The sequence below is a fragment of the Leptosomus discolor genome, chromosome 9 (assembly GCF_034619465.1).
Source record: "Leptosomus discolor isolate bLepDis1 chromosome 9, bLepDis1.hap2, whole genome shotgun sequence".
In the NCBI taxonomy this organism is placed as follows: domain Eukaryota; kingdom Metazoa; phylum Chordata; class Aves; order Leptosomiformes; family Leptosomidae; genus Leptosomus; species Leptosomus discolor.
The window spans coordinates 4570618-4596036 of record NC_141399.1 but is presented as its reverse complement, the minus strand read 5'-3'; the positions used below and the strand labels follow the sequence as shown (position 1 = coordinate 4596036).

Below are 25419 nucleotides of genomic sequence, written 5' to 3'. Positions count from 1 at the left end.
GTGATTACAGGACTTCTCCTTGCTTACGTCAGACACAGTGAAATGCGAATTAAAATGATCAAGTCAAAACCCAAACCATTTTTTCCTGAGATGAGTCTGAAGAGAGTGTGGGTTCATCATGTTTGCATGACAGCAAGTTACTTCATAATTTAACACTTTGCTTTACAACACAGTGCTCTAGAACCAGGTTTTGCATACAGCACAGGAAGGATTATGTCCCAAGTGATGCACTTGAATGCAAGATTTTAGATTTAGTTACAGTTTCTTTCCCCAAACTGAGGGGGGTTTGTTTTTTTTTGTTTTTTTTTTTTTCATTTATATTGTTTCTGCAATAACTGAGAACAAAAATTAAAGGGGGAATCTATTAAAAATACTTTGAAAACATCATCTGAAATTAAACGCTGAGACTGTGTTAGGGGAAGAATGAACAATAAATTTTAATACATTGAAGTTTGACTTCAATGGAGGCAGGATTTCACTCAGTTTGGAGAAAAGGAAAAATAATTAGATTTCTTCCAATTACTGCACTCCGGCTTTTTTTGGAACACGGTACGAACAGAAGACAAATGTCTTCAATGCCCAACACTGCAGTTTGAAAGACAAACTGTATCTTACGGAAATCGTCTCAATCTTACCTCGCTCACATAAATACCCATGTCATCTTCATCATCCGTCCTGTAACACACAGTAAGGCCAAGCTTGTCCTGGCTGTTCACTCTATGTAAATCTACTTCCTGAGGTTTAAAAAGAAAAAGGGGGGGTAAAGAAAATATATTGTCAGTGAGCCACTGGTGACTGATGGAAGCAATTTTTCAAATGCAATGAAAATATTTTGCTTAAGTGATATAGTGGATCTCTTTTCATTTCACTTGTAGACGAGGTTAACTTACTGAGCAAAACGTGATTATATGCAGACAATCAATACCTGGGGCATTTCTGACCCGTCAGTCAATATGAAGTCATTTTGAAAACAGACCTTTCATTGATCTTAAAGAAGAAAAATTACCTATATTTCATGTAGTGGTAAGACTTCAAATGCTAAAATACTTATGAAGTATGATTTCAATATTTGCCACAGCTGATATATATTTCCTTATAAGCAGGGGAATTTTCTGGCTTTTCAGAGCAAAATATAATACTCTATTACCTTAACTTGTGTGATTTTCATGAAATGATGTAATAAATTTCTCAAAAGTGTGACTGACGATCAATATATTGTCAGCAAAGCATTTGGTATTGGTAATAGAAATATAATAAGCACTTCCATATCTTGCAAGGGTTTGGTTTCAGCAGGTCATGTTTATCATTCCAGTGCTCTTTGGTGGCCTTGTTAGTCTTGGAGGCATTTAAGCCATCTTAAAAATCTGTTCTTCCTCGATGCTTTTTTGCCGCGAGGATTTCACGTGGGTTATTTTTTTCCCTACATTTGCTGCTGCTCTGTGCCAGTGCTTGGTATAACGGGTTGTAAAATCCACGGAGGTAGCCACAAGCCGTGGGATGCTCCTGGCTGGCGCGCAGTCAGCGTGACCGTCCGTGCGGCACCTTCAGCTCTGCCGCCGAGGGACGACCCCGGGAGCCGAAGGGCCCCGCGGAGCCTGACGGGCTTCACCACCTTATAGCGGCTGCAGGACGCTGCCACAGGGAGGGAGGGTGTTTCTTCACAGGCCCCTGCAGTCGTGGTTTGGGCTCGGCAGTAAGCGAGGCTTTGGGAGGTCCCGCTCCTCCCAGCCAACGCCGGGCAGGACGGAGGAGGCAGCTCGAGCCCCGCTGCTGCGAAGGGACAGAGTGGGCCCAGGCAGAGCGGGCAAGGGGCTGAGAAAGATGGGCCGGCCTGTGAGGGATCCGAGGGCCGGCCCAGCCCCAGGACAGACCCTGATCCATGCGCTTGTGCCTGTACTCATCCATTCCAGGGGAAAAGTCCTGATAACGTGACTCATTATTTCTGAACATCTCCCTGTTTTGACCTGCGCGGTGCCATTTGTAAGGGGCAAGACAATAAAACAAGCTGATATGAATAATTTATTGGCACGTCTCGATGACAGCTGCCAAGATCAGCAATCTCATGTTATTTACTTGTCAACATGTGTAATTTCTTTTTTTTTTTTTAAAAAAGGAACGTAGCTGTAAATGTCAGTGACATTTCAGATGGTATTCAAGTGGTTTCAATCAATAGTATCCATGGTGAACTGCTGCTCTTTTTCTCCCTCTTTTGTTACTTAAAGGATTGAACACGATGCTTTAATAGTGTTGTTTTTTCAGCTTTCTAAAGCTTTTAGGGCTTTCTAGAGAGGAGATGGAAATTCTTCAGAAGAAAAGATGAGGCAAAGCGGATTCAATTCTGATCTCAGTTGATCCTTGGGAACGCCGCTGCAGTCAATGCGTTTACTCTGCATTTAACCACGCTGCGAACTGGGGATGAGGTGGGAATTTGTGACTTGGGCCTAATTCAGGCCTAGAATGATTCCCCTATTTCCTGCATACTTTAACAAAAAGATTTCGTGTCTTCAGGGAAGTTTTTACGTAGTTTACTGATCTCAAAACACGGCAATGAAATAGTGGCAAGAAACTAGTGCTGTAGCTCATTCCCCTTTTTGTCATCCTGGGAGTGAAAATAGATATAATGTTAAAAAAAAAACAACACCAAACTGAACCAAAAAGCATGGTGACTTTGGCCATTATTTAAATCGATCTTGTGTAACCCTAAACACTTGCCAGCACCTTTTGGAGCGGAAGGAGAGAAGGGAGCAAGCGGTTCGTTTCATTCGTACCTGCCGTGTGTTTTGAATAACAATAGGTGTTTTTCCAGCAGTGTACGACTATAAAGGGTATCATAATTAAAAAATAAGTATGGGTTTGTATTTAAAATGCAGCATCCAAGACCTCCTGTGATATATTGGAAGGCAATAGATCATCTGGTAAATTAAATAATGTATATTTTGTAAAGGAAAACAGATAGATATTGTTTAAAACATACTCACAAATAAAGCAGCTAGAAGCTAAAGCAAACAAAGAATTTTTAGAGCAGGTGGTTAGAACCTGAATTTTTATGAGTAATTAGTTGATAGACTTACCCTTGGGTACAATCCCTCTAGTCCTTGGTAGGAATACAATAAGTGGGTTTGATGCTACCCAAATATGATAATTTTGTGAACTTAAAGATAGGAACAGCTGCGTCCTATGGGTCTTCGCGTCAGGGAAGTTTTAATATAACGATAAAGGTTTGAAATATTTGAGAGATAAAAGTGTGCAATTCCAGTTGGAGTTGAGGAATCAACACTGGAGTCTTCAAAGCAAAGGTTATTTTCCATATTTAGAGTTGAGTCGGTACGATGCACAGATACACGAAAGGGGAAACCAGAAAACTGGTACCGGCAAGTACAGGTATTGTGGTAGCTTCTGTAACTGTACCAGGGATTAAACAAACACTAGGAATTAATATGGGTCTGAGGGACTTTGAAGGTGTAAATTCATGTGTTTGCAGTGCCACGGGACTTGCCATTTCTTACTCCTCTGTCTTCAGCATCGCACTTCTGGACAGCCCAAGGGCCTGATCCGGCGAGGCTGCGGAGTTCTGCACTGCTGCTGCAGAGACCCAGCTAGGCCCCTGCTCTTTCAGATTCGTCTGGGGTACTGTACAGTCTCGAGATGAGAGTACATTTAGTGCTCAACTACCGTAATGAACTCTCTAAAATAACGTGAAACGCATCAGCCACCTACATTGCAGAAGGGAGACACTGGAGCTATTCAGCACCTGGTCTAGACCCGCAGAAATCAGCAGATTACCACTGGTGTGGTAATGTCGGGGCTGCATTCACGTGATAGAAGTACAAGTTTCATATCTGATACAACTTTTACATGCACAGATAATTAAAATCTGCTTTAGATCAGGTAGAAGTGACATTTTTGAGAGATGTTCACGAGAAGTTTTTGTATGCTATTTCAAAATGCAGTCTGCACGAGAGAACCGTCTGAAAGATTATTGGCTCCACATCAACCGCAGAGCCAAGGAGGGCTCACAGAGCTAGCTGCTGAAATCCATATGGCATTTGTAGCAAGACAAGAAGCGAACATGCACTATGACATTATACTTGCAACCGCTCCTAATAATGAATTAGGAGTAAGTGATAATAGTAAATTAACCTCTATCAGCTCAGAAGATCCTTCATTTGCAAGAGATTATTGAATCATTGTACTGCTGATTTAAAATTATGGCCTGCCTGCAAATTTATAAAAATCAAAGTCCTTTCTCTAACAAGACAGAAATGAGCAGTAGAAATCTGAAATAAGAGGACGATGATGGGTAAAAGAAGTTCAAACGTTCACAAAGCGTTATCCAAAGCTTGCATGAGAAGTACTCTGCCCTTTTGTCACTCACTGTAAAAAGCCGTGGGGTTGCTTTCTCTGCTGACTTCTGACAGACCTGGCCAGCAGGGCCCGTGTTTTTGCTATTCCATTAATAGGTTTCACCCAGAAGAGGATGTCAGGGAAATAAATATAAAGAACTCTTTCCTTTTATGCTGCGTGAGGCCTTCTCACTACCTTTTGGCAGCTGACCCTGGTACAGCAGGAGGGAAAATCTTGTTCTTGCTGTCTTGAAGCTAAAGAAAGCGATCTTTACACTCGTCTCTTTGCATAAATGTGGTCTCCAACACAGATAAAAAGCCAAAACCCCACCCCTCCACTTTTCAGAGAGGAAAATCTTATAAAACAGGTTTTCTTTGCAAAATTCTTTGCCCCGGAGAAGTAGTAAAAATCTACCTGGAGGTTTCTGTGCCGGCCCAGCTCCATGATGGTAATTCTCTGATGGACCATAGAGACTGGACTAGCTTAAGACACCAGTGGTGCTCGGGAAGGCTGAACAAAAGTGCTTCTTGCCCTGATGAAAAGAGGTTTTGGGTGCCTAAGTAAGGTAACTTGAAGGATGCCCAGGCTCTTTGCCAAGCAGATGGCCGATGCTCCACGATTAACACCTTCCTCATGCAGTAAGAGGCATGAAGGCCAGGTTGAAGATCTCCAGAGAGCTAAGGGAGGACAGCCTTCCAGTATGAGCTTGTCAGCAAGTTGGAAGGTTTTACCACTTTCGGATTTGTTCCAAGCAAAGAACATACAAATATTTGTCTTAGAAAGCGCAGTTGTGAAGCTGAGGAAGGTACTGCTTATTAAACCTTGCCGTATCAACTGCTGCCTGGGCAGGGCTGCCGGGGCTGAAGTCCTTTGTATTGAGAGACGGAGTAACGCCTGGCGGAGCTCCTGATCAGTGCAGCACTCTGCAGAGCAGGAGTTTTCATTGAGAAGAAATATATTCACATGAAAGATGCTTTCAACTGCTCCACAGCCAAGGTGGAATAAAAATTGCAGAGAGCCTGCGACTGGAGCCTACCGATTCCCACCTTCAGATGGTTACCTCTCGCCTCCTCCCTCCCTTGCAAACAGATTATTGGAGAAGTAAAAGAAAACTTCAGCCAAAGCAGCACAGCACAGTAAAGGGGAGAGCTTGAAAGCCTCGTACTCAGCTTTCATTTACGGTTTCCTGAAAGCAGCGAAGGATTAATTTCAAATTCTGAAGCGTGGATTTTGGTGCTCAGTGTGTTCAATCTTTTGCCGCTCAGATGTCGCGGTTTCATGCTGGGAGCACTGTGTGCTGGGAGGGCAAAAATCTGGCTGAACGAATCTGCTGGCCTCCTTCAGTCTTTCGACGAGAAGTCTTCGCTTCAGTCCAAGATGGAGTGAGAGTATCAGGGGGGGAGATTTCCTAGCAGTTAGCAAACACGTCATGTAGTTTTTCACCTCCAAGGGGTACTTAGTCTCGACTAGCCATGCGGCTGAGTTCGGGGCAGGTCTCTGCTCGGAAAGAAAACAAGAACCTGCCCACAAGCTGCATACAGGAGAGGGTAAAGACAGAAAGTCAAATGGGAGAGAACAAGCCCCCTTTTTGATGTAGAATGTTCTCCTTTGTACTGTGAGAAAATTAACACACTGAGAAAGCCCTCACTTGGGCTGTGTGTCTGACAGCTGGACAGACTTGTTTGAATAAACATAATAACGCAGAACGCTGCTGGGGAATCCTGGAGTGACATTATTCTTCCTTTATGAGCCCGAAATGACTTCTGGCTGGGCCTCTGTGAAGAATGAATGTACTTTTAATTTATAATAAAATAGTAGTTCAGGATTTAGTCCCTCTTTCCTTGCGGCATGTAAGCTTCAAAAGAAAAGAAATGGTATTTATTTATTTTTGTAGTAGGGAATATATGGTAGTTGAGCGATAAAACTGAGAACACAATTTTGGCATCTTGGCAATACTGCCAGCATAAATTCCTTCCTAGGGATATTTACATTAGAAGCTTGTTGTGAACTTGGGTATTTCACTGTTTTTGTCTTGTTTACTTGTTACAAATCACTGACCAGTCAGTTATAGACCATAAAAGTTTAGATGAGGAGCTTCTGATTTAAATTCAAAGCACATTTTATGGACGCAGAAACCCAGAAGGCTGACTTGATGGCTTTCTTACTTTAGAGATTCCTGCTGCAGTCAATGAAACGGTGCCTTTGTGGTCTTTTAAAACGTATCTATCAAAAGGCAAACAAAAAAGCAACTACCCAGTTCAGTCCCTGTTAGCACTTTGACCTTACCATTGATCACCGTCCCTACAATTTGAACAAGAATCTTTAGTGGTTTTTAAGAAATACTATTAGGCTACAGAGACTTTTCTAATGTTCATCTCCCTGTGTTACTGAGCTGATCACCTTCTGCCATCAAGTACTCCATCAATGACAAAATTATTAATGTTGTAGTTTAAGGCATATTAACATCTGGCTACTGAAGTGCATGTGGCTCAAACTGCTTTTGGCTCAACTGGTTGATTTTTCCAATGGAAGCAATAGAATTTATCCACAATATTAGATTTCCTAAAAGATAGATTTTTGAAAGACACTGGCAGAAAATACTAATTTGTTCAATATTTGCCCTTAAGACTAAAATCTATATCGTATTTGTTTTTATTTCTGAAAAAAAAAAAAAAAAAGGTGGTGTTTGAAAAGTAAGGCCTTGAAGTCTGCTAAACAGCATTTGTTTTACTGGCACTTTGCTTTTATCCTGCCTTTGATTTGCGTTTGTATACAGAGATGAATTGCTACCAGATCCGCGGAAGCTGAGGACAGCTTGCAAACTTTTTATGGGGTTTTAGTCCTTGATCCTGCAAAGGCTTTTATAGAAGGGAACAACCTTGTGCTCGTACAACGACTGAACTCTGCTCCCGTTGAAGCTGTTGATAAATCTACCACTGATTTAAAGAGAGCTACAGAGAGGTCAGCAGCGCTGGCTTTGACAAATAAGCGTTAGCAGCACCAGGACCTGAGGAACCAGAAGTGCAAGCTGAGGGTGAACTCCTCACTTACTGGTGATCTTGAATGGATTAGCTGGGTCAGACGTTGCTGGCAGCAGTGAGAAGCATTGAGATACTTTACTGCTCTTTATTATAAACAATTAAAAACACTCCAGTGGGTGAGTACTGCTTTGAGTATCCTGCAGAACTAAGGCCCCCCATTTACGTGCTGTCCTCTGAACGGCTGGGAGCAGGTTATTAAAACTGAGCAAATGGACGATAAGCTTGTGATGGGATATACCAGTACTGAAACTGCAAGTGGTTTTTAAAGACTTGGCAGGAAAATGGACTCGCATACCTTCATGGCTGCTTCAACTTTTATTATCTGTAATTTTAGAGATATACATGTGTAACTCTTCAGTAATGAAAAAGGGAGGAACTGCTTAGTATAGTGGCAAAGCTGTTCTGGTCTTGTCTTGTAAACTTAAAATACTGCTAAATTCTATGATCAAGAACATCTGTTTCTCAGCTGGGGAATATTTAAGGGAAACTCACACATTTTTACTGTGACGCTTGAACAGGTCCTGCCACTCGGCAAACCGGCAAAGCCTTTCTGATTTTCAGAAAGCCTAAATCAGCATAGTTACACAGAATTTGACTGACGGAATCAATGACTTAATTATTTATGCTAATTTGTTAGCTGAAGCTCTGGCTCATCAGTCCGTGGCACACAGTTAAATACACTGCTAAAGGTATGGGTAAGGTTTGCAACCTGCAAAGTAACTCATGAGCAATAAATGCGTTTTGAAATGTCTTTTCACTTTCCATCCGATGTAAAGCCCGTGATAGGCACGTGTGAAACCGTCAGCAAATGAAATGGTTACTAAAGACTAAGTACCTCTAATTCCAGCTCATCCCGGTCCATTTCTTGATGAATTCCTCCCATGTAGTCATTTGGGTCATAGTATTCGTGCACTGATGGATGGCTGGAAACAAAAGGGATGTTTTAGGACAGCACTCAGTACTCCAGGTAGCACATGAATCCATTCCAAGCTTACAGCAAGTCGTCAAGAACACGATGGGCTACCGACCACACCAAGAAGTTGCACGTGGTTAATTATATACACGGCAACATTTGCACCAATAACTGCATTAAACAAAAATTACATGTATTGTAAGAGGAGGCTAAAACATTTGGCACCTGACGATGCACGAGAGACTTGTGAAGAATCTGAGCATTTGTTAAGGATTTTTCCCCAAATGTAAAGCTGACTTGGGGAAAAATATACAGAGAACAGCGGCAAAGTAGGGTAAGGGGTACCGGGTGACAGCTAAGTGGGGAGATTTTTGCCAGGGTTCAAGGGGACAGGGAATGCTAGGTTATTTACTTGTGAGCTCAGGTTATTTCCAGACATGAAAATACAATCATTCTTGCCTAGCTGTCTGGCATTTTTACTTTGCCTTAAAACCGCAAATTTTTATCAAATTGCTAAGTAGTATAAAAAGCATCGATCCAACAGTTTGGATCAACAGCATTCTGTTGGTAGATTTGAACGCAACAGGCTGTGCATAATGATTTAAATACTATTTAAATACGCCCCGCTCTTCATATTGCCATTCGCCGTTGGCATGCTGCTTTTTACCGCTCGAGCCCGCCGACAGTGTCACTGTCTGCGCTTTGGAAGCGGTGTAACGCTCTTGCGATCATTTTGTTCTGTGCTGGAATTCTTTTTCTGCAATTAAATAAACTCCTTGTAATTCTCCGTTAACGAAATACATATTTCTTTGTACGGGTGAGGCTATTTACATAACAGCATCTGCTAATTGGCCGAGATACATGAGTTGTTCTAGGCAGGCTAGATGAATTTGAATGGGATTTGGAGAAGTGACAGGGAGCGTCAGGAAAAAAAAGGACTCTGCTTGCCCAGGCTGGGTGACGGCCCACTGGAATGGGTGCCTGCCCGCCCTCGGACCCCGGGAGAGCCGCGAGGCAGGCTGGGTGGTTCAGACCAACGTTACAGCTCCAAGGAAGCGCGCCGATGGTGCCAGCAGTTGGAATCTGTGTCTAACGACGAAGGGGCGATATGAAGTCACTCGACAGGACCGAGCTGGTGTTACACAGGCAGGTCGCGGCCTGAATGATTCGTCGTTGAGTCGATCTTTGCCGTTTTCCGAACATGTTTGGTAGTTGGGAATCTGCAGGTGTCGAAAGCCCCTCTTGCAAGTGCGTTTCGGGGGGAATATGCGGCGTGGGAAGCGCGTCCTCTCCGCAGTGGTCTCAGCCCCGCTGCTCGTTCACTGCAAACCAGCTCAGAGCTGCAGCCTTTTGTCCAACGTTGCCACCGAAACGCGCAGCTCCGCTGGAATTGGCGATGGGCTGGGAATAGGTGGCCAGGCAGTGATACCCGATGGAACCGTCTGTCAAGCCATGAGCACTCAGAGCCCTGACGGGAGCAGGCGCTGCACACAGAAGCCCGGTTCTGGCTGAGCGTGGGGATGTTAACGTGCCGTGGAAGTCCCTGAGGAGCAGCCCGGGATCAGGGCCTGTTTGTGGTCAAACCCTGTTTGGAGGGAGGGCTGACAGGGGGGCGTGTGTGTGCTGATCGATGCTCGCAGCTCAGGCTGCCCGTGGGTCCCCCCTCCGGCCAGCCAGGACACGAGCGGACTGGCACTGCCTCTCACGGTGTCCGGGGTCATCTCAAAACCAGGCATTGCCGGGGACTGACCAGATCACGGGCTCTCACAGGCAGCAGCTGAGATGTTCAGAATCCTTTCTGTTACCTTCTCCCTTGTGGAGGAGCGTGGCAAGATGACGGGCAATTTGCATGGGCTCCTTGGGGAGCTGTTTTCCTCTTGAACGGCGTGTGAGGGTGTGGGGGGTGTGTGCCAGGAGATAATTGTCATTTTTATTTGTAAGTACAAAAGCATCAAACTACCATTAACAATAATTAAAATTTGGTTCTAAAACATCCATGACAGCACTGGTAAGTAATTTTAGTCCTAGAAAATAATTTATTTGAGTAACATGGCTGCAGGGTTATAATAAAGTAATTAATACACTGGAACAGAATGTAGCAGCTCTTAGCATTACACAATTTATGGCAGCCATAAAAAATGAAGTTAAAGCATAAGCAACCCAAAGAGGCAGTGAGAGGAATTACAAGAAGCAATAACTTTATCCATCAAATGCCAGCAAAAAATGAGCTTTATGAGGCCACGTTGTGACTCGGTGGCATTACTCATGTAAGTAATGGCTTGCTGATGGGTAGGAAAAATCAAAATGTTTTGAGTTGTGGCTCGGTGGCCTATGAATCCTGGCTGCCTCCGGCAGTACGTGTTCACCAGCAGGTACAGGTGAGTTTGTGAACTACTCTGACACGCGCATCAAGGAACACAAGGATTTTCGAGGGCTTCACAAACCGTTACTTACTCTTCAGGTAGGAGGTACGGGTCTAGCACGGAGACGGGTGGAGTCGGGGAGCCCATCTTGCTGAGCGCCATGATGTGTTCAAAGGTGATGTCTGTCTGCGTGCCCACATCGACCAGCTGCGAGTCGTGAGGGGGAGTGAAGACCTTGGTGCGTGGAGTTCTTCTCAGGACCTGCACCACAATGGGCTCCTTGGCCGTTTTGAACGCTTCCACTGCCTGCTCGTGCGTTGCTTTAGATAAATCCTTCCCATTAACCTGCAGGAAGAAAGGAAGCAAAGCAGTGAGAGGAGGAGCCAGTGGAAGATGCCTTTGTTGGATTTGGCTGTTAGTTTAAAAGCCTCAGCTTCCATCTAAAGGTATACACAGCAAGTACTAGGAACTATTTATGCGATGTTACGCAGCTCTCGTTTTCCCCCTTCACCACAATAACTTTACAAATCCTGTGCTCTGCTTTTTATTTTGATAGATTTACTGGGCTCGCGCTCTTTGAGCTAAAGTACAAACCAGCATCCCATTTGTTTCTTGCAGATTAGAAATCCCTCAGCCCTTGTTGAAACAGAACAACTTATCGATTCTCCTATATTTTTTCTAGTTTTTGTTTGTTTGTTTTTCAATCTTTTAACCTTTTTGCTGAGCAGAACTACTGGGACGAGATCTGAAATTACCGAACTGTGTATTTGTGTCTGATAAAACAGTTTTTCACATGAAACATGATGGTGGTACTCAGTCACTGAAAAAAACCCCTGCATTTTAGGGATAGCCATGGACATCATACTGGGATAGCAAATAGAACTAATAACGAGAAAACAACCGTGGGCTTTTTTTGAAATAACTTTTTCTCTGTGTAGCTTGGTCATTTCCCATCCCCAGATCCCACCACTATTATCTCCCGGTTAAGTGCATATTTACACAGAACAACTTTACTAAACGTGACTGAGAGACCCTGCCAGGAACTGCCAATACTAGAGATGCCAGGCCATGGACGGTGGGGGCCTGCAAAGAGAATTTGAACACAGACCCCTCCTGTCTCAAAGGGGCAGTGAAGCTTCTGTCCACAGCAGCAAAACCGAAACGAGGCATTTGATTCTATACAGGGTTTCAAATCTTTGGCAAGCAGAGGTGTCCTTCCTGATCCCGAGAGAGGTCTTGAGCACTTCCAACCCACTGTGGCTTTGCATTTCACTCGTGCTTAGCTTCCTGCCTCACATGGTTTCTCTTGAATTCTTCCATAAGTATCTAAGTCTGCCCAGGGGCTGTGCAAGAGATGAGGTCACATTTGTCAGAATTTTTACAAAGCTGGAAAACCATAATTCTCCTTTCAAGTTTTGGCTCCCGAGAAATTTTGATGTTTCTGTGTGTTTCCAACTGCATGGATTGTAATTTTGAGGGAGCTAAAGACAATGAACAGCTTGGAACAAACCAAAAAAAGGCAAATACGGTGAAAAGGCTGAAGGCGTGCCCACTTCCTGCTGTTTCCAGCCTAACGTGGAGATTTCTCTTCAAGGTTGGCCTGTTTGTTGAGACATCTGCAAATCTGAAAGCTCTATGGGCCCCTATGCCAAAAACTGTTACGGACGTGGTGGGAACCACTGGCAACTCCGTTGTTTATCCTCTTTTAACCTGCAAATTGCTGGCATTTTAATACAGATGAAAAGAGATTTTAAAAAGAGGCTATCCAGAGCAATTGTTTGTGAAAGCTGCACAGTGAAGTTAGGACCCCAAAGCATCATGCTGTCATGTAAGTGTTACGCTGTTCTTTGGGCTGGGGCAAGTGTTGGCCGACACGTAGAGATAAACTGCGATTTGAGACTTGGAGATGGTCACAGCGCTGCCAGTGAGGGCCCCTGTCGCAGCAGTCCTCCTCATCAGGGACCACACGCTGTTTGGGGATTTTCTTTACGAATGATTCTTCCCCTGTACTCTTTCCAGTCCGAGAGCCGTTCACCTGACGAACCGCGTTCCTCTGCACTCTGAGGTACGCGCTGCACAGTGGAAACTCTTGCCTTCCGCATGGAAGCGCAGGGAAGAGTGGCAGATTTTTCCAAGGTATAAAACCAATGAATTGCCTTGATTGGACATGGTGTCTAAGCCTTAGGTGTCAGTGGTGGCTACTAATAATGTCATTCAGTCATTTTTGTACGTGTCTGAAATGTACACTAACGCGGTGACTCCGCCACATTAGCTTCTTAAATATGATTGACAGCTCTCAAATACATTTCTGGATTCTGCTACCGTTGCTTGCCTCAGATCACCCTTACTTCACGCTGTGCTGTGCCGTGTTTAGTCCCATTAAAGCAAGTGGAGCAACCGAATGAGTAACTGCTCAGCACAGTAACTGAATGTAGCCCATACTGAACGTATGGCCCACAGCAAAAGCTGGGTGATGACAAAGAGGGTTAACCTCGAGTGCAGAATAGATTGAAAAGGCAAAATTCCTGCTGAATTACCTTGTGCACATAACACTTTCTACGCTGTCATCTTTGGTTTATCTTAGAGAGGCGATGACACCAGGTTTTTTGTTAAGCCAGGTGAGAATGGAAGGTGTTAGACTTACGTTTACACTACACAGACACTTGTATGGACACAATTGCTCACAGTAATGCATAGCATGTAAAGTTTGGCCTGGTCGAATTAAAGATCATTAACTCGCCCAATTGAGCAGATTACTTTAAAACAATTTGTATAGTTGTAAAATTAAGTTCAGTGTAATGTTTTCTCTGGAAAAAGGAAATGCTGATTATGGTTCGAGTTTTATTATTTCCTGCAAATTAAATGTTGCACGTTTTACTGTGCGCATCCTAATTTTTTTTTTTCATACAAGCAATCAAAATAAAAGAATCTAAATTGCAGCAAGTGTAGTGTTTTTCAGAGATGTGCTCAGAATAACTCTTGAGCAGGAAACTTTTCATGTCAGCTGCTTTCTACATCTTTATGCTAGAAGCTGGTAAAATTATGCAAAGGCTAGCTTTCCCGTTTATTCCCCAATAGTGTAATGAGTGTGGACTACAGACGGTTTACTACAGGCCTGCAGTTTAGTTTAGGTTCCTTAGGACACTAATTCTGCAAATCTGCGGACTGGCATCCTCTTTGTACTGTCATATGTAATTGTTACATAAATAATCGTAACTTCAAAGTCAGGCTGATATCGTGCAGGGAGCAGGCAGTAGTTGGACTGTATCATAAATTGTTACTACAGGAATTATTTCCACGGAGCATCCTGGCTACGCCTTCCACAAGCTGATAGTGCAGTGAAAGAGAGAAGTGCTGCATGGCCAGGCAGAAGGACAGGTGACCAGATTTTAGACTTGGGAAGAAAAGCCAGCTAAATTTTAAACTAAAACCTCCCCTCCTGCCAAGGGGACCTTGTGGAGAAGAGGTTTGTGGCTTTTGGTCAAGACTTGGCGTTTTGTTGACCGGGCTGCTGCTGAGTTCCTGCTCTGGCAGCAGACGTGACACACGGGGGTTGTCACAGAGGCCCGTTCATCGGTGGCTCCGCTGCCGGTACTGGACGGTGAACCAGGCCGTTGAGGAGCACGTGCTCCTCTTGTTCGTCTCCACGGGCTGCAAGGCCAGCCTCAGCGGAGGGGCTGGAGAAAACCTGGGGGCAGGGCTGTCCCGAGGGCTGTAAGAAACGGCATCAGGGCGGCTCTGCTGGAACCTCCCAGCTCGTCCTGCTGGACTGCACTGTTACTGTTATGGGGTTTTTTAACCCACTGCTAAAATGTGGTTGGGGATTTTGTCGTTAGAAGTTAATAATCCCATAAAACACGTCAGCACCCACATCATATTAGGCAAACAATTCTCTGGACAATAGCTGTTCACACGATGAAGAGTTTCAGGGTCCATCTGTGGACCTCTTACAGGAGACTGATTCCTAAACTCACACTGAGCGGAACCCCTCTGGCTCTGCAGGTTTCGGTTCGGATCAGCAGTCTTGGCCAACGCGGGGCACTGCTGACCTGCTAGATGTGTTCAGGACTGCGCTAACAAAACAAGAGGTAATGGGTTGCACAGAGCTGCCACTACTAACCATTTAGAGTCTGAATGTGGAACGATGGCAAAATGTGCTTTAAAGTGATTTACAGCAGGGAAATGACACTGTCTGAACCTGGCCCCTTAAAAACCTGCAGTAACTGCCACATTAGGTGGTAAATCCCGAGCAGTGAATAGTTTGTATTTGCCTTTTTTTAGTATTTCCCCTCCCAGCACATCAGTATCATAATTTTCCATTGAAGGGACGTGAGGATGGGAATGCTAAAATATTTGGATAACGAAAACTAGTAATTCTCGAGTCTGCTTATGTATAACAGCTGAATTGCTTATTTGTCTGGGAAAGCAGCAGGTATTGGTATTTCATTTTAGTAGCACAAAAATGATGCAGAAAAAACCCAGACTGGGATGATCTCAATGGCCTGCTTTCTGGTGTCCGTGTAGAATTCGTACTTGTGGCTAATCTTGAGTCCTTCTGAAACTTCAGCAAATAGATGATATTAAGATGTTTAATTTCTATCTGGAAAATTTTCCTAGTTGACAAACAATTATTCCCGGTGCTTAAAAGCCAATAAATATATTTGTACAGCTAAAAAAAGAAGTGGGTCTATAATCAGACTTTACTCCTAATGCTGCTGAATTGTGTTCAGCAAAATTCTTCCTCATAAATAGTTACATCTGAAATAACACAGAAGGAAAAAAAAAAAAACCCATGCATATGAATGCTTCAGAAGACTGCCAAAAACTACAAATATGCATAATTTCTTAAGAACCTTACATGCCATGTGACAGAGACAATGGGATCTTTCATGGCACAAAAGATGGATAAATTAACTTGTCTGAAATGTTGAAATGCTTAGCTTTTGGGCCTTCTTTGCATTGGAAATGTATTGAATATGGAGAAAGCTGCCGTTAAACTGAAGTGTGTGTGGTTAAACTGAACTGAATGGACCTTGATGAAATTTGTGGTGGAGCCAGACAGCAGGCTTAGCAACTGCATGAGACTCAGAGATAAATACTCTGAATTAAGTCCACACAGTATAAATAAGGAAGGGATGCTTGATTTTTTTAAAATAGAAATTATGTAACGACTGTCAAATAGAATCGCTTTTATAGTATTTTAATTTATAGTACTTTATAGTCTATACTGTATGTTACGTTCTTTTGCCCAAAAGCAGGCCGCAGAGAGCACGCTACCTAAAATCTACATTGCAAAGGCAGCAAGAAATCTATAGATAAACATGGCGTAATCCTGCCTGGGAGGTCAGTTTTGTTTTAATACTTGGAATGAAAATGAAAGAGTCACTTGAGGTTGATCTGCTGCTCACTGAAGTCACTGGGAGTTTTGCCTTTGCAATGCCTTAGTCCAGGCTGTGAAGCAGAGACGAGGCCAGTAGCAAAGCAAGATGTTAGGAAGCCGAGCGTGCCATCAGCGTTCGGCTGGCGTGGCCAAACTGCGGTCAGGGCAAGGAAAACGCTGTCATGGTCAAGTAAGGTAAAGCGTAAAGGTAAAAAGTATTTGTAACTGAGAAAAAGAGAGATGGTGCAGCAAGGTGTAACGGGGAGGTCACGGCACAAATCCAAATGGAGGGTCCCACCAAACAAATAAATGGAAAGGATGTCTTAAACTCTCATTTCAATCATGGGGCTTTCATGAATTCCTATTTCCAAGAAGTAAATGGTGAGAAAAATCAACAGGAATTAATAACAAGAGGAAAAAACTAAAAAGACGACAATATGCTGTATCTAGCCAAAAAACGGAAGCAGCAGATGAACCTCACTGCTGAACCCTAAACATCAGGTGAAACTGCTGAAGAACAGCCCGGGACTGTTAGGAGATGTGAAAGCAACAAATACAACGTGACTCTACTTTAAGATCAAACTTCCGAGAGCCACGAAAAAGGCTGGAAAGGTTGGAGTGCTACCCTGGAGATCAAACAGCAAAAACGTGCAGTAGGATCTTGCTGGGGTAGTGTTGGTGAGACCCAAGAGCAGCCTTGAGTCTGTTTGCAAACCTTTCTTGTGTTGGTGGCTACTCATTAAGTAGCTTCCTGCATGGTATGAACCTGCATCATCTAATGTTGGACGCATCTATATTACAGAGTAGAGGATGCTACAGCACACGCGCTCACTAGAGAGGGAGAAAGAACAAATCAGGGATGGGTGAATCAACAAGGAGAAAAGGAAGAAAATCAGGAAAAACCCTCTTGTCTTTTTAGGCTTGTGAAGAATTGGCGCTGCTTAGCTAGGACATGGCCTTCCACGTAGCTTTACAGTGCTGCAAGTGTGTGAGGTATTGGATACAGAACGGCTTTTCTCTCTCTGTCAGAGCTGTGCAAGGCGTCTGGCATCCCCCCTGTGGAAATCTCCTCCTTCCTCTATTAATTCTGGATCTATGTCACAGGGAAACACCTTCTGTGAGGACAGAGTTTCTCATGTGGTTTTATACCACACCTACGTGCTTTTACTTTAACAATTGTTCTAGTGAGAGGTTTGGTATCCCCCAGCAATTCCTGAGCCAACTGCCACGGTTTGGATGCTAGTTTCAGGCCAAATCTTCCTGAGGTCAGAACTGGCCCGTGTCCGGAGGCGGGGAGCCCTCCAGCCTTCACCCTGCGAGGACGAGGCTGGACCTCCTGTGCAAGTCAGTGGGAGTTTGCAGCCACGACTGAGGTGACAGAATCGCGCTCTGTTACTACAAAACACGGTCTTATTTTTGTTTGATGTACGAGGAAGATATTTTGACAACATAGTTCACAGTTGTGCTATTACATAAATGTCATTTTAGCGATAGCTGCTGTTTATTTAGCAAGGGAAGCGATTGTCATGTTTTCTTTACCTGGGTGGGTAGAGAAGACTGACTAATTGCCACTTTGGTGATGGCAGACATAAATTGGGGGCTTTCAGGTATATCAAAATGTGCCACTTGTTTACAGAGACAAAATTTCCACCAATTCTTAATTTCTTCCCCTTCTGATACAGCGCTTATGGAAAACCCAGTATTTGTTCTGTCTCCTTTCCTGTGACAGCAGAATTTAGACCCCTGGCTTATTCACACAAGGAAGATGTTCCTGGGACTGATTCCCAGTTTGCCACTTGCAGGCAAACGGGGGGGCACGCACCGAGGACCCTGCAGCCCCGGCGAGGGGGTCAAGGGCAGCAGGAGGGGGCCGTGCTGGGAAGGGGTTTGCAGAAGAGAGCGAGGCAGGATGCTCAGCAGGTGTAGGTGAGGAGTTCTGCACTCAGGCACGGGCAAACACAGACTCACAGAGCGGTTTGGGGTGGAAGGGACCTCAAAGATCATCCAGCTCCAGCCCCCTGCCACGGGGGTTACTTCATCTAGACGTGCACTAGTACAGATGAAGCAACTTTGGACACTGGCGGGAGCAGTTAACTGAAAGGCTGAGAAAGCCACAAAATCCCCGTGTGTAAGAGGTTGCTGTGTGTAGTCATAATTATTTTGTACTTTATTTTTGCTTAAAAAGCGGGTAACGTTGTTTGCTGGACATCGGTAGAGCACAACAGGAACTAGAGAGGTTTCAGTAAAGAAAATTATTTTTCCATCCATCAAGTTAGACTGATTTATATGGGTTTAATGTCATGAATGGTAAACATTTGTATGCATTGTACGGCTTGTTGGTTCTTCTGTGCTTCACAAATGTCACAGAGAAAAAACTTTTTTGCTTAAGAATGAGTAAGCAGCTTTTCTTTGTAGAAATTCATGCAAATCCTTGGGAAGTGCACTATAAAAATGCTGGTTCTGTTAGGCTACAGACATCTGTGCTCCATTTAAAATGCTCTTTATGGTCTGATTCACTTCTTTAGCAAGTTCTTAAGAAGTCTGCATATTAAGAAAAAGCAGCAGAACTTTAAAGATTTTTATAGAAACTAGAGCAGCAAAAAGCCTATTTTCTAAACCCCCTTTTCCTCAGGAATTGGAGAAAGACGGTTCAAAATATAGGGTAATTCTTCTTGCAGCTCCATCTAATCCCTCTTTTATTTCCCTCATATGGACAGTCTCTCTCTTTTTCAAAAAACCAGAATTATATTGTTTAGTAATAGACTGTTTCCATGTGTGTGCATTTCCCTTCTGCCTTGTGAGCCATCCATGACAAAATAGTTAAGACCAAAGAAAAATTCTTTACTTAAGAGTACAGAATACATTTGTTCTCTAAACCATTAACTTCCAAATGGAAAATCTTGGGAGAAAGACCCTTGAAATAAAGGAATTTTTATTCTGCTAGTAATTAGCACATTCACGTATGAACAAGGCGGCGCTCGCACTGTACGCAGCATACTAAAACGTGCCGGCTTTTGGTTGGATTCTCGGGCTCCGCTCCTATGTGTCACAACTCAAAATACAACCACAGGGAATTTTATCATTTGCTTCAGCGAAAACAAATTCAGACAAATGCTGGGGCTTCTGAGACTCCTGCACTTCCTCTATAAGCAAAGTTTTCTTGGAGCCCTTTTCTCTTAAAGGTGCATCCATCACGTTAAGCGACGTTCTATCAGGGCAGAAATACTTTTCCATATTTTGTCAGCATCAAAAAAGCGATCTTTTGTGTTTCTTTTCATGGCTTAATCACCCATGTCCATATGAAACACAGAAAGAAGTTTACAGGCCCTCCCTTTTTAATGACTCTTTCTGCCATTTCAGCAGCATGACCCAGAGGGAGCTGATCAATTATGTTCCTGAATGAGGTACAAATGACAGCCATAAATAATCATGAATTAGTAACGAGCAGAATTCAGCAAGTGCAATTACCCACTTTCTCTCATTCTTTAGACTTGCCAGTGTATGGCACTGCGCCGCCAGGGTGGCACCTTGGGCTGCTTCTGCTGTGACGTTACATCAAAACGCTCTTGTCCTTCTCAGACGTGCTCTTCCCAAGAGGCAAAACCTCTACGTGTTGGTCTGGCACAGCGAATTACAGCTTTTTTTATGAATGAGGACTTTTTAAAAAGCTGTGTATTTCTATATTTAGGTTTAAAATAATACACAATGATAGTCAATAGCAGAAAAAGATCAATCCGTCTAGTTGAGGGTGTAATGTTACCTGGATTTAAGCTAAATTGGAGTAACATGAGAAAGCAATTCTTGTACTGAATCAGGCCAAAAGTCCCTGTAGACCAGTCACCTTTCTCCAACAGGGGCACGCAGAGGGTGCTTTGAGAACGGTGTGAGACGTATCTGGAGGGAGCTTTCCCCTGCTATGCCCTGCCAGCACCTACAGCTCAAATAGTTGTCAGTCTGGCCATATTCAACACCACACCACCATTAGAGTAGTTGGTGTACAGACCAGGCCTCCAAATAACACTAATATTACTTTAGTGGCGTATCAGACTATACAAGCACAGAACAAAAGACACGACCTCCTCTGGAGAGCCTGCCTCCAGCAAAAAGACCAACGGAGTATGGTACAGGAACACGGAACAAGTTAGCGATCGGCCCGAAGTCACAAGAGAGCACACCACCTCTGAAACCTGAACGCTGACCCCCAAGACACCGTGTTCAAGAGCCATTCTAATTCACGACGTTCCCATTTCTGCGTTGTTGCTCGTGGTTTGTCGTTCTTGAGTCCATCCTCCCGCTCCCTCCCTTCTTCCACAACTGTCTCAGCGATGTCAGACAGGGAAAGAGCAATTGCGGACCACTCTGGAGATAATCTGTGTGGAAGAGGGATATTGCCAAGAAAAGATGGAAAAAACACCTGGTGTTTCTCTCTGGGAACCCAGCAGCAGTGACAGATCCCAGCGGGCTCGTTAGTAAGAAGGCCTGCTGCTTCGGTAGCTACCTGGTATCGCAGAGTTGGCTTTGTCACCTTGGGCCATTTGCTTCCAGAAGTTGAGCGGTGTTTTTGGCTGGAGAAAACTGACCTCCAAAGGCGTCGTGTAGGTTGGAGTCCCACCAGCGCCTCACTCTACCCTTCCAGTCCGTGCTGCTTGGCCATGGCCTAGAATTCCTACAGCGTCCTACTGATAAACCACCTTTGGTTTCTTTTTTTGGCTAAAACCGATGGCAGTTACACAGGTAACTTGTCAGGTCAGGTACAAGATTGTTCCGTTGCACCCTGCAAGCAACTCTGCCGAATTTCAAAAGGCTTTCTCATCAGCTGTGGTCTTGCAACATCGAGCGATCGCTGTCTCTAAAATGATGCTGTAGGAGCTAATTCACTCAGTCTAAATGCACGTGATCCACCAAAACGCATAAACCAAATACGGTTTTAGTCCGATTGTACAATTACCCTTTCTGTGAAGCTCTTTATTTCTGACGAGTTCCCAAGGAGGCTGAGTGCCGGTAGCGTTTGAGAAATGGAGTGCTACTGAACGCAGCTACGGTGCTGTCTCACTGCAAAGCCAGAAGTTGTTTCAGCAATTAGAAACGCAATGAGTAAGTGCCCAGTTCCTGAGCCAGTGGACAACGTGTCCAATCACCTACAACACGTCCACAGCCAGAATTATCACTGGATTGACTCAAGTAAGGAAACTCTGCTGTGGTGCTTACCATTCTTCTTCTAGATGGTGGCCTCTGGCTTTTGGCCTAAAGACACACTGTTAATAGGAAGGCTTCCTTCAACAGTCACTGTTTCAAGTAGGGAATATTGTAGTCTTGTTTAAAGTTGATGCGTATTTTATGTTATTTATTCTGCCACCCTCCTGTCAAATCCCTAACTTGCCACTGAGTTCAGGAGGGCGAGCTGGATCTGCTTAGGTTCACCCACCGAGTCTCTGAAAGGAACCTCCCGACGTACCTATAAACGTAGAGTTGTCCTGTCCCGGTGAAAATGAAGCCTGACCTTTTGTTTCATGATTAACGAACACACCAAAACACATTTATTAAATCTGCACTTTTTCATTACTCCATATGTTTCCTTTTTCCCAGCCCATGTCTGACATGTGACAGTAAAGCGCAGAGTGATTGTCCCTAGTGCCTTCTCCCTTGGGACTTCTTGCCACCTGCTTCATAGCACTAAACAGATGTATAAGTGTAAAGCATTACAAAACTCATCTTTTCAATCATTTATCACTTAAAAAAATTCCAAATAAATCTGTGCTATGGTTAAGCATTTTATCTGCTCGCTGTAAAGAAGAAGGACACCGTAGATTTTAGGCCGGTTATGAAGCTGTAAGATCTTTCACGTGCACAGAAGGTCAAATCATCCATTTATATCACAGCTGACCAGTAGGCATTTTGTTTATTTTGTATCACATCTTGTTTATGTTCCTTTAATGACCAAAATATTCCTCTAACACGCAATAAGGAGTATCTTCCAGAGAAATCCTAACCGAGGCATTGCATTATTCATCGTCAAGTGAAGAGGAAAATTTCAATTGCCAGTTTCTGGTAAATGTCTAATTAAGAAAGGGGACTTCTGAGCCACAGACAGGCGCCACAATCATTAAAGGGCAGTTTTCTGAAGATTATGAGTCTCCAGTCTGTCAAGCAGAGTTTTCCTACAGCTGAACTAATTCAGCACTAGAAAACTCTCTCTAGAACAAAGCCCTTGGAATTAACATTTTGTTTAAGCAAACACATGCCTACTTTGAAGTAAGTGTGATAGGTTCACAACTGTTATTGAGGTCAAGTTTAATGGTAGTGAAGTGTCAGAATATAACTTCCACGCTATTCTTGATTTCGGCTGCAGCACAGACTGTACATACACAGTATCTGAAGCCATACAGTGCATTTCAAGTAGACCAGTATGCTGTGATTGGCACAACCAGTTTGGTCTTAACATGGAAAACTACTGAAATGTAGACGAACTAATTCTCTGGCTGCCCAATTAAATTTGAGGGTGTGAAAAGCGTATGTACAGAGGCAATTATTTCTGTTTCCCAAATCTTGCAGCTTTGATTAGAAATTTTTTTTTTGAGCTGAATGTTTCCTTTGGCAAGCTTCATTTTGGCCCTGATTTAGGCTAGCATCAGTTGTGCAGTAGGTTTAAGTCTAGTTCCACCATTTCCTTGAATCAGACTTTCTTAATGACTGATTACTTTAGTCTAATTTTTGCGAGTCTAAGCATGTGAACGGAATTCTAATGGCAAAGGGAACCGTACCGGTGATCAGCAACCGGTTTGCGTGCGAGTTCTGCTGAAGGGACGGTCTCTTCGCGAGCGATGCTGCTGGAAGGTGCCAACGAAATACAGTGTCAGTGAGCTCCTCGTCACCACCGCCTTCTCATTAGCACAGCAATTTGTGTGCTGACCTTGGTGCTCACATAACCTTGGCTGCCTCGTATCTCAGTCTAGTTTCAAAGACAAATCCAGCTCGCTGCCATTGTTTTTACCAACACTGTCATTTTCCCTTGTCTCGGAGATGTGCCAGGCTGAGAGCATGGGAACGGGGCTACCAAGTCACTAAAACACTACAAGGTCATCACCTCAACTCTCTATTTATATGTGAACTTTAGTATTTGCGAAAGGTTCCAGCTCCACAGTCACGGAGGCAGAAATCTTCTGACCTCGGATCATCTGAAGCAAGGGCAGTGGCAACGGGAGCTTGTTTCCTGCCAGCATGTCTACCCTTATTCTGGAGGGACAGCCTGGAGGAAGGGGATAGTCTCCATAGTCACTCATCCCTCCATTTCTCAGCTGGAAGTGCCAGTTTTGATGGGTTGTTCCCATGATACCTTCTCACCGTGAGAACTGGATGAGCTCCCTCACGTCGAATCCCAGGGAGCAGCTCTGAGCATTGCCCATGTAGTTGAGTCATCCATGATTTAAAATTCTGTGTCCATCTAGGAAATGATTTCACTGTGTGTGCTTCCCTCCCAAACTGTGTGTAAACACGTGCTTTGTGTGGAACAGACACTGAGAAAGTTTCTTAAATTTGAGGTCTTAATCTTATTTTAGTTTATTTTACAAACTCAAAAGCGTGCTCTTAGAGGACTCGGTCTTCTGTAAGTTTCCTTCAATGGAGATTACTTTTTGGTCCCCCAGGAATTTTCCTACAAGGGGAAAAGCCCTTATTTTCGTTACTGTTTGTATAGGAGTTGATGACATTGAGAAAAGCAAACTGGAAAACCGGTCTAAAACACCCTCCCAATTTTCTTGTTTTCTTTCTTCCCCCTTCTCCCTCCATTTTCACAACCTTTAAAACCTCCTGAAGAAAACTTCCCTTGAACTAGAAACCCCAAATCTCGTAGCATACAAATACTTCATTCCATACGCTGCGTGCCACTGGGAAGCAAACCTCAGGATACCTCCAAGATACGACGTGCATCACGTTGCGGCCTCAAGCGCGCTGATCGCCAGTGCCACTGGTCTGCCTCGAGATTTCAAGCTGCCACCGTCCCCTTTGTATTCGCAATACAAAGCACTGACGTGCACAGCTACAATAGCCTTTAATGACGAGGTGTCTTAATTTGGTTTTTATTATGTGATTAAAGGTACAATAAGGTATGTGTTCAACAAGAGGGACGACCATTGTTCTGCATCATTAAGCTCACAGCGGCCCAAAAAGAAATTGTAGGCGATGTGCCAAAGCCCTTAATGAAGAGGATCTCTTTGAATTATCTATGGATGAGGAAGGGATAAAGCCTGAGCCCTGGTATATTTGATCCTCTTTGTGCTCTCTGTTATAAGGACTTACGGAGCCAGGCGTACCGGACCTTCTGGAATTGTAATTTATTGAAGCATTAATTTCCCAGCCACACTAAAGCTCTTGGCCTAACAGAGAAAGTGCAGTTATGTACTGTTATTAATTCTTGCAAGTGTTTTCTGAATTCCTACATCTCAGAGTCACAAACTTTTAAACAATAAGGCTAAGGGGATTTATTTGTAACAATGCTCAGTATTTCCTAAAACCAAGTTATGCAAATTTTGCCTAACTCAGACTTTTTTTTAAAAAAAAGCTTCTTTTAGTTTTCTCAGAAATGGCAATGTCATCTTATCACATGACATTAGGGTTACATGGATGATACAAAATAGAATCCCTCTAAGAGGCATTTGTTACTGCAAACTTTTGTCTTTTATATCCTGTTATTTTAAGTGACAATGATTCTTCATCTCCCCCACCGTTAAATTTTAAATGATTGCTCTTATGTGTAGGTTACACGAGGATGCATTTTTATAGTTACAGTGACGTTTAATTATCTGGACGTACTCCATAATCCATAGAATTCCCTCCCTCCTGTCTTGTGAAACAGAGAAATCAAAGTAGTACCCTGTTAAAATAATTTTGCACAGTGATTTATATTCTGGAATAATCAGGGATTATAGTCTTAAATAATTCAGGTTTTACTATGTTAGAAATCCTAGTTTTATAGGATTACGTGCACCTCTCACTTTTGTGGAAGCTGAGGGTATTCCAGCCTCGCTTCCCAAAGGAATTCCATGCTTCAAGTGACTCACGAGTGCTGTGCACTGTGCCCCTCGCATTGCTGAGACAAGGCTGCAGCACTTTGCAGGTTGACTTCTAAATCCAAACGACTGCCAGGGATCTGCCCCTGCAGCCAGCGCCGGGTAGTTCAGTCATCTCAGATATCAGTGGGACTGTTCCTGTGACTGGTTTTAAGGACATGCATTTAAAGAATGGTGTCCTGCATCTGTTAGGGGATGTCAGTGACTTGCAAAGGTTCTCCGTCACCTTCATTTCACCACAAAACCCAAAATATTCATAATCTGTTGCTGTCTCAGTTTGTCCTGGTTGTTGCACTTCAGAACGTGACTCACT

At 43.7% G+C, this 25419-nt stretch overlaps 1 protein-coding gene across 5 annotated transcripts in view; it reads right to left on the bottom strand.

Moving 5' to 3' along the window:
- Positions 1 to 25419, bottom strand: part of PDZRN3 (PDZ domain containing ring finger 3) — a 145756-nt gene that overhangs the window by 4864 nt on the left and 115473 nt on the right. For 3 of the 5 annotated variants that reach the window (XM_086469982.1, XM_086469984.1, XM_086469986.1), the window contains 3 exons: positions 10753 to 11006; positions 8221 to 8308; positions 636 to 734 (listed from right to left, as the gene is read on the bottom strand). In XM_086469982.1, coding sequence (XP_086326108.1) covers positions 636 to 734; positions 8221 to 8308; positions 10753 to 11006 — 441 coding nt within the window. Of the gene's footprint in view, positions 1 to 635; positions 735 to 8220; positions 8309 to 10388; positions 10401 to 10752; positions 11007 to 25419 lie in introns of all 5 variants that reach the window. The other 2 variants (XM_086469983.1, XM_086469985.1) reach the window with 1 other exon arrangement.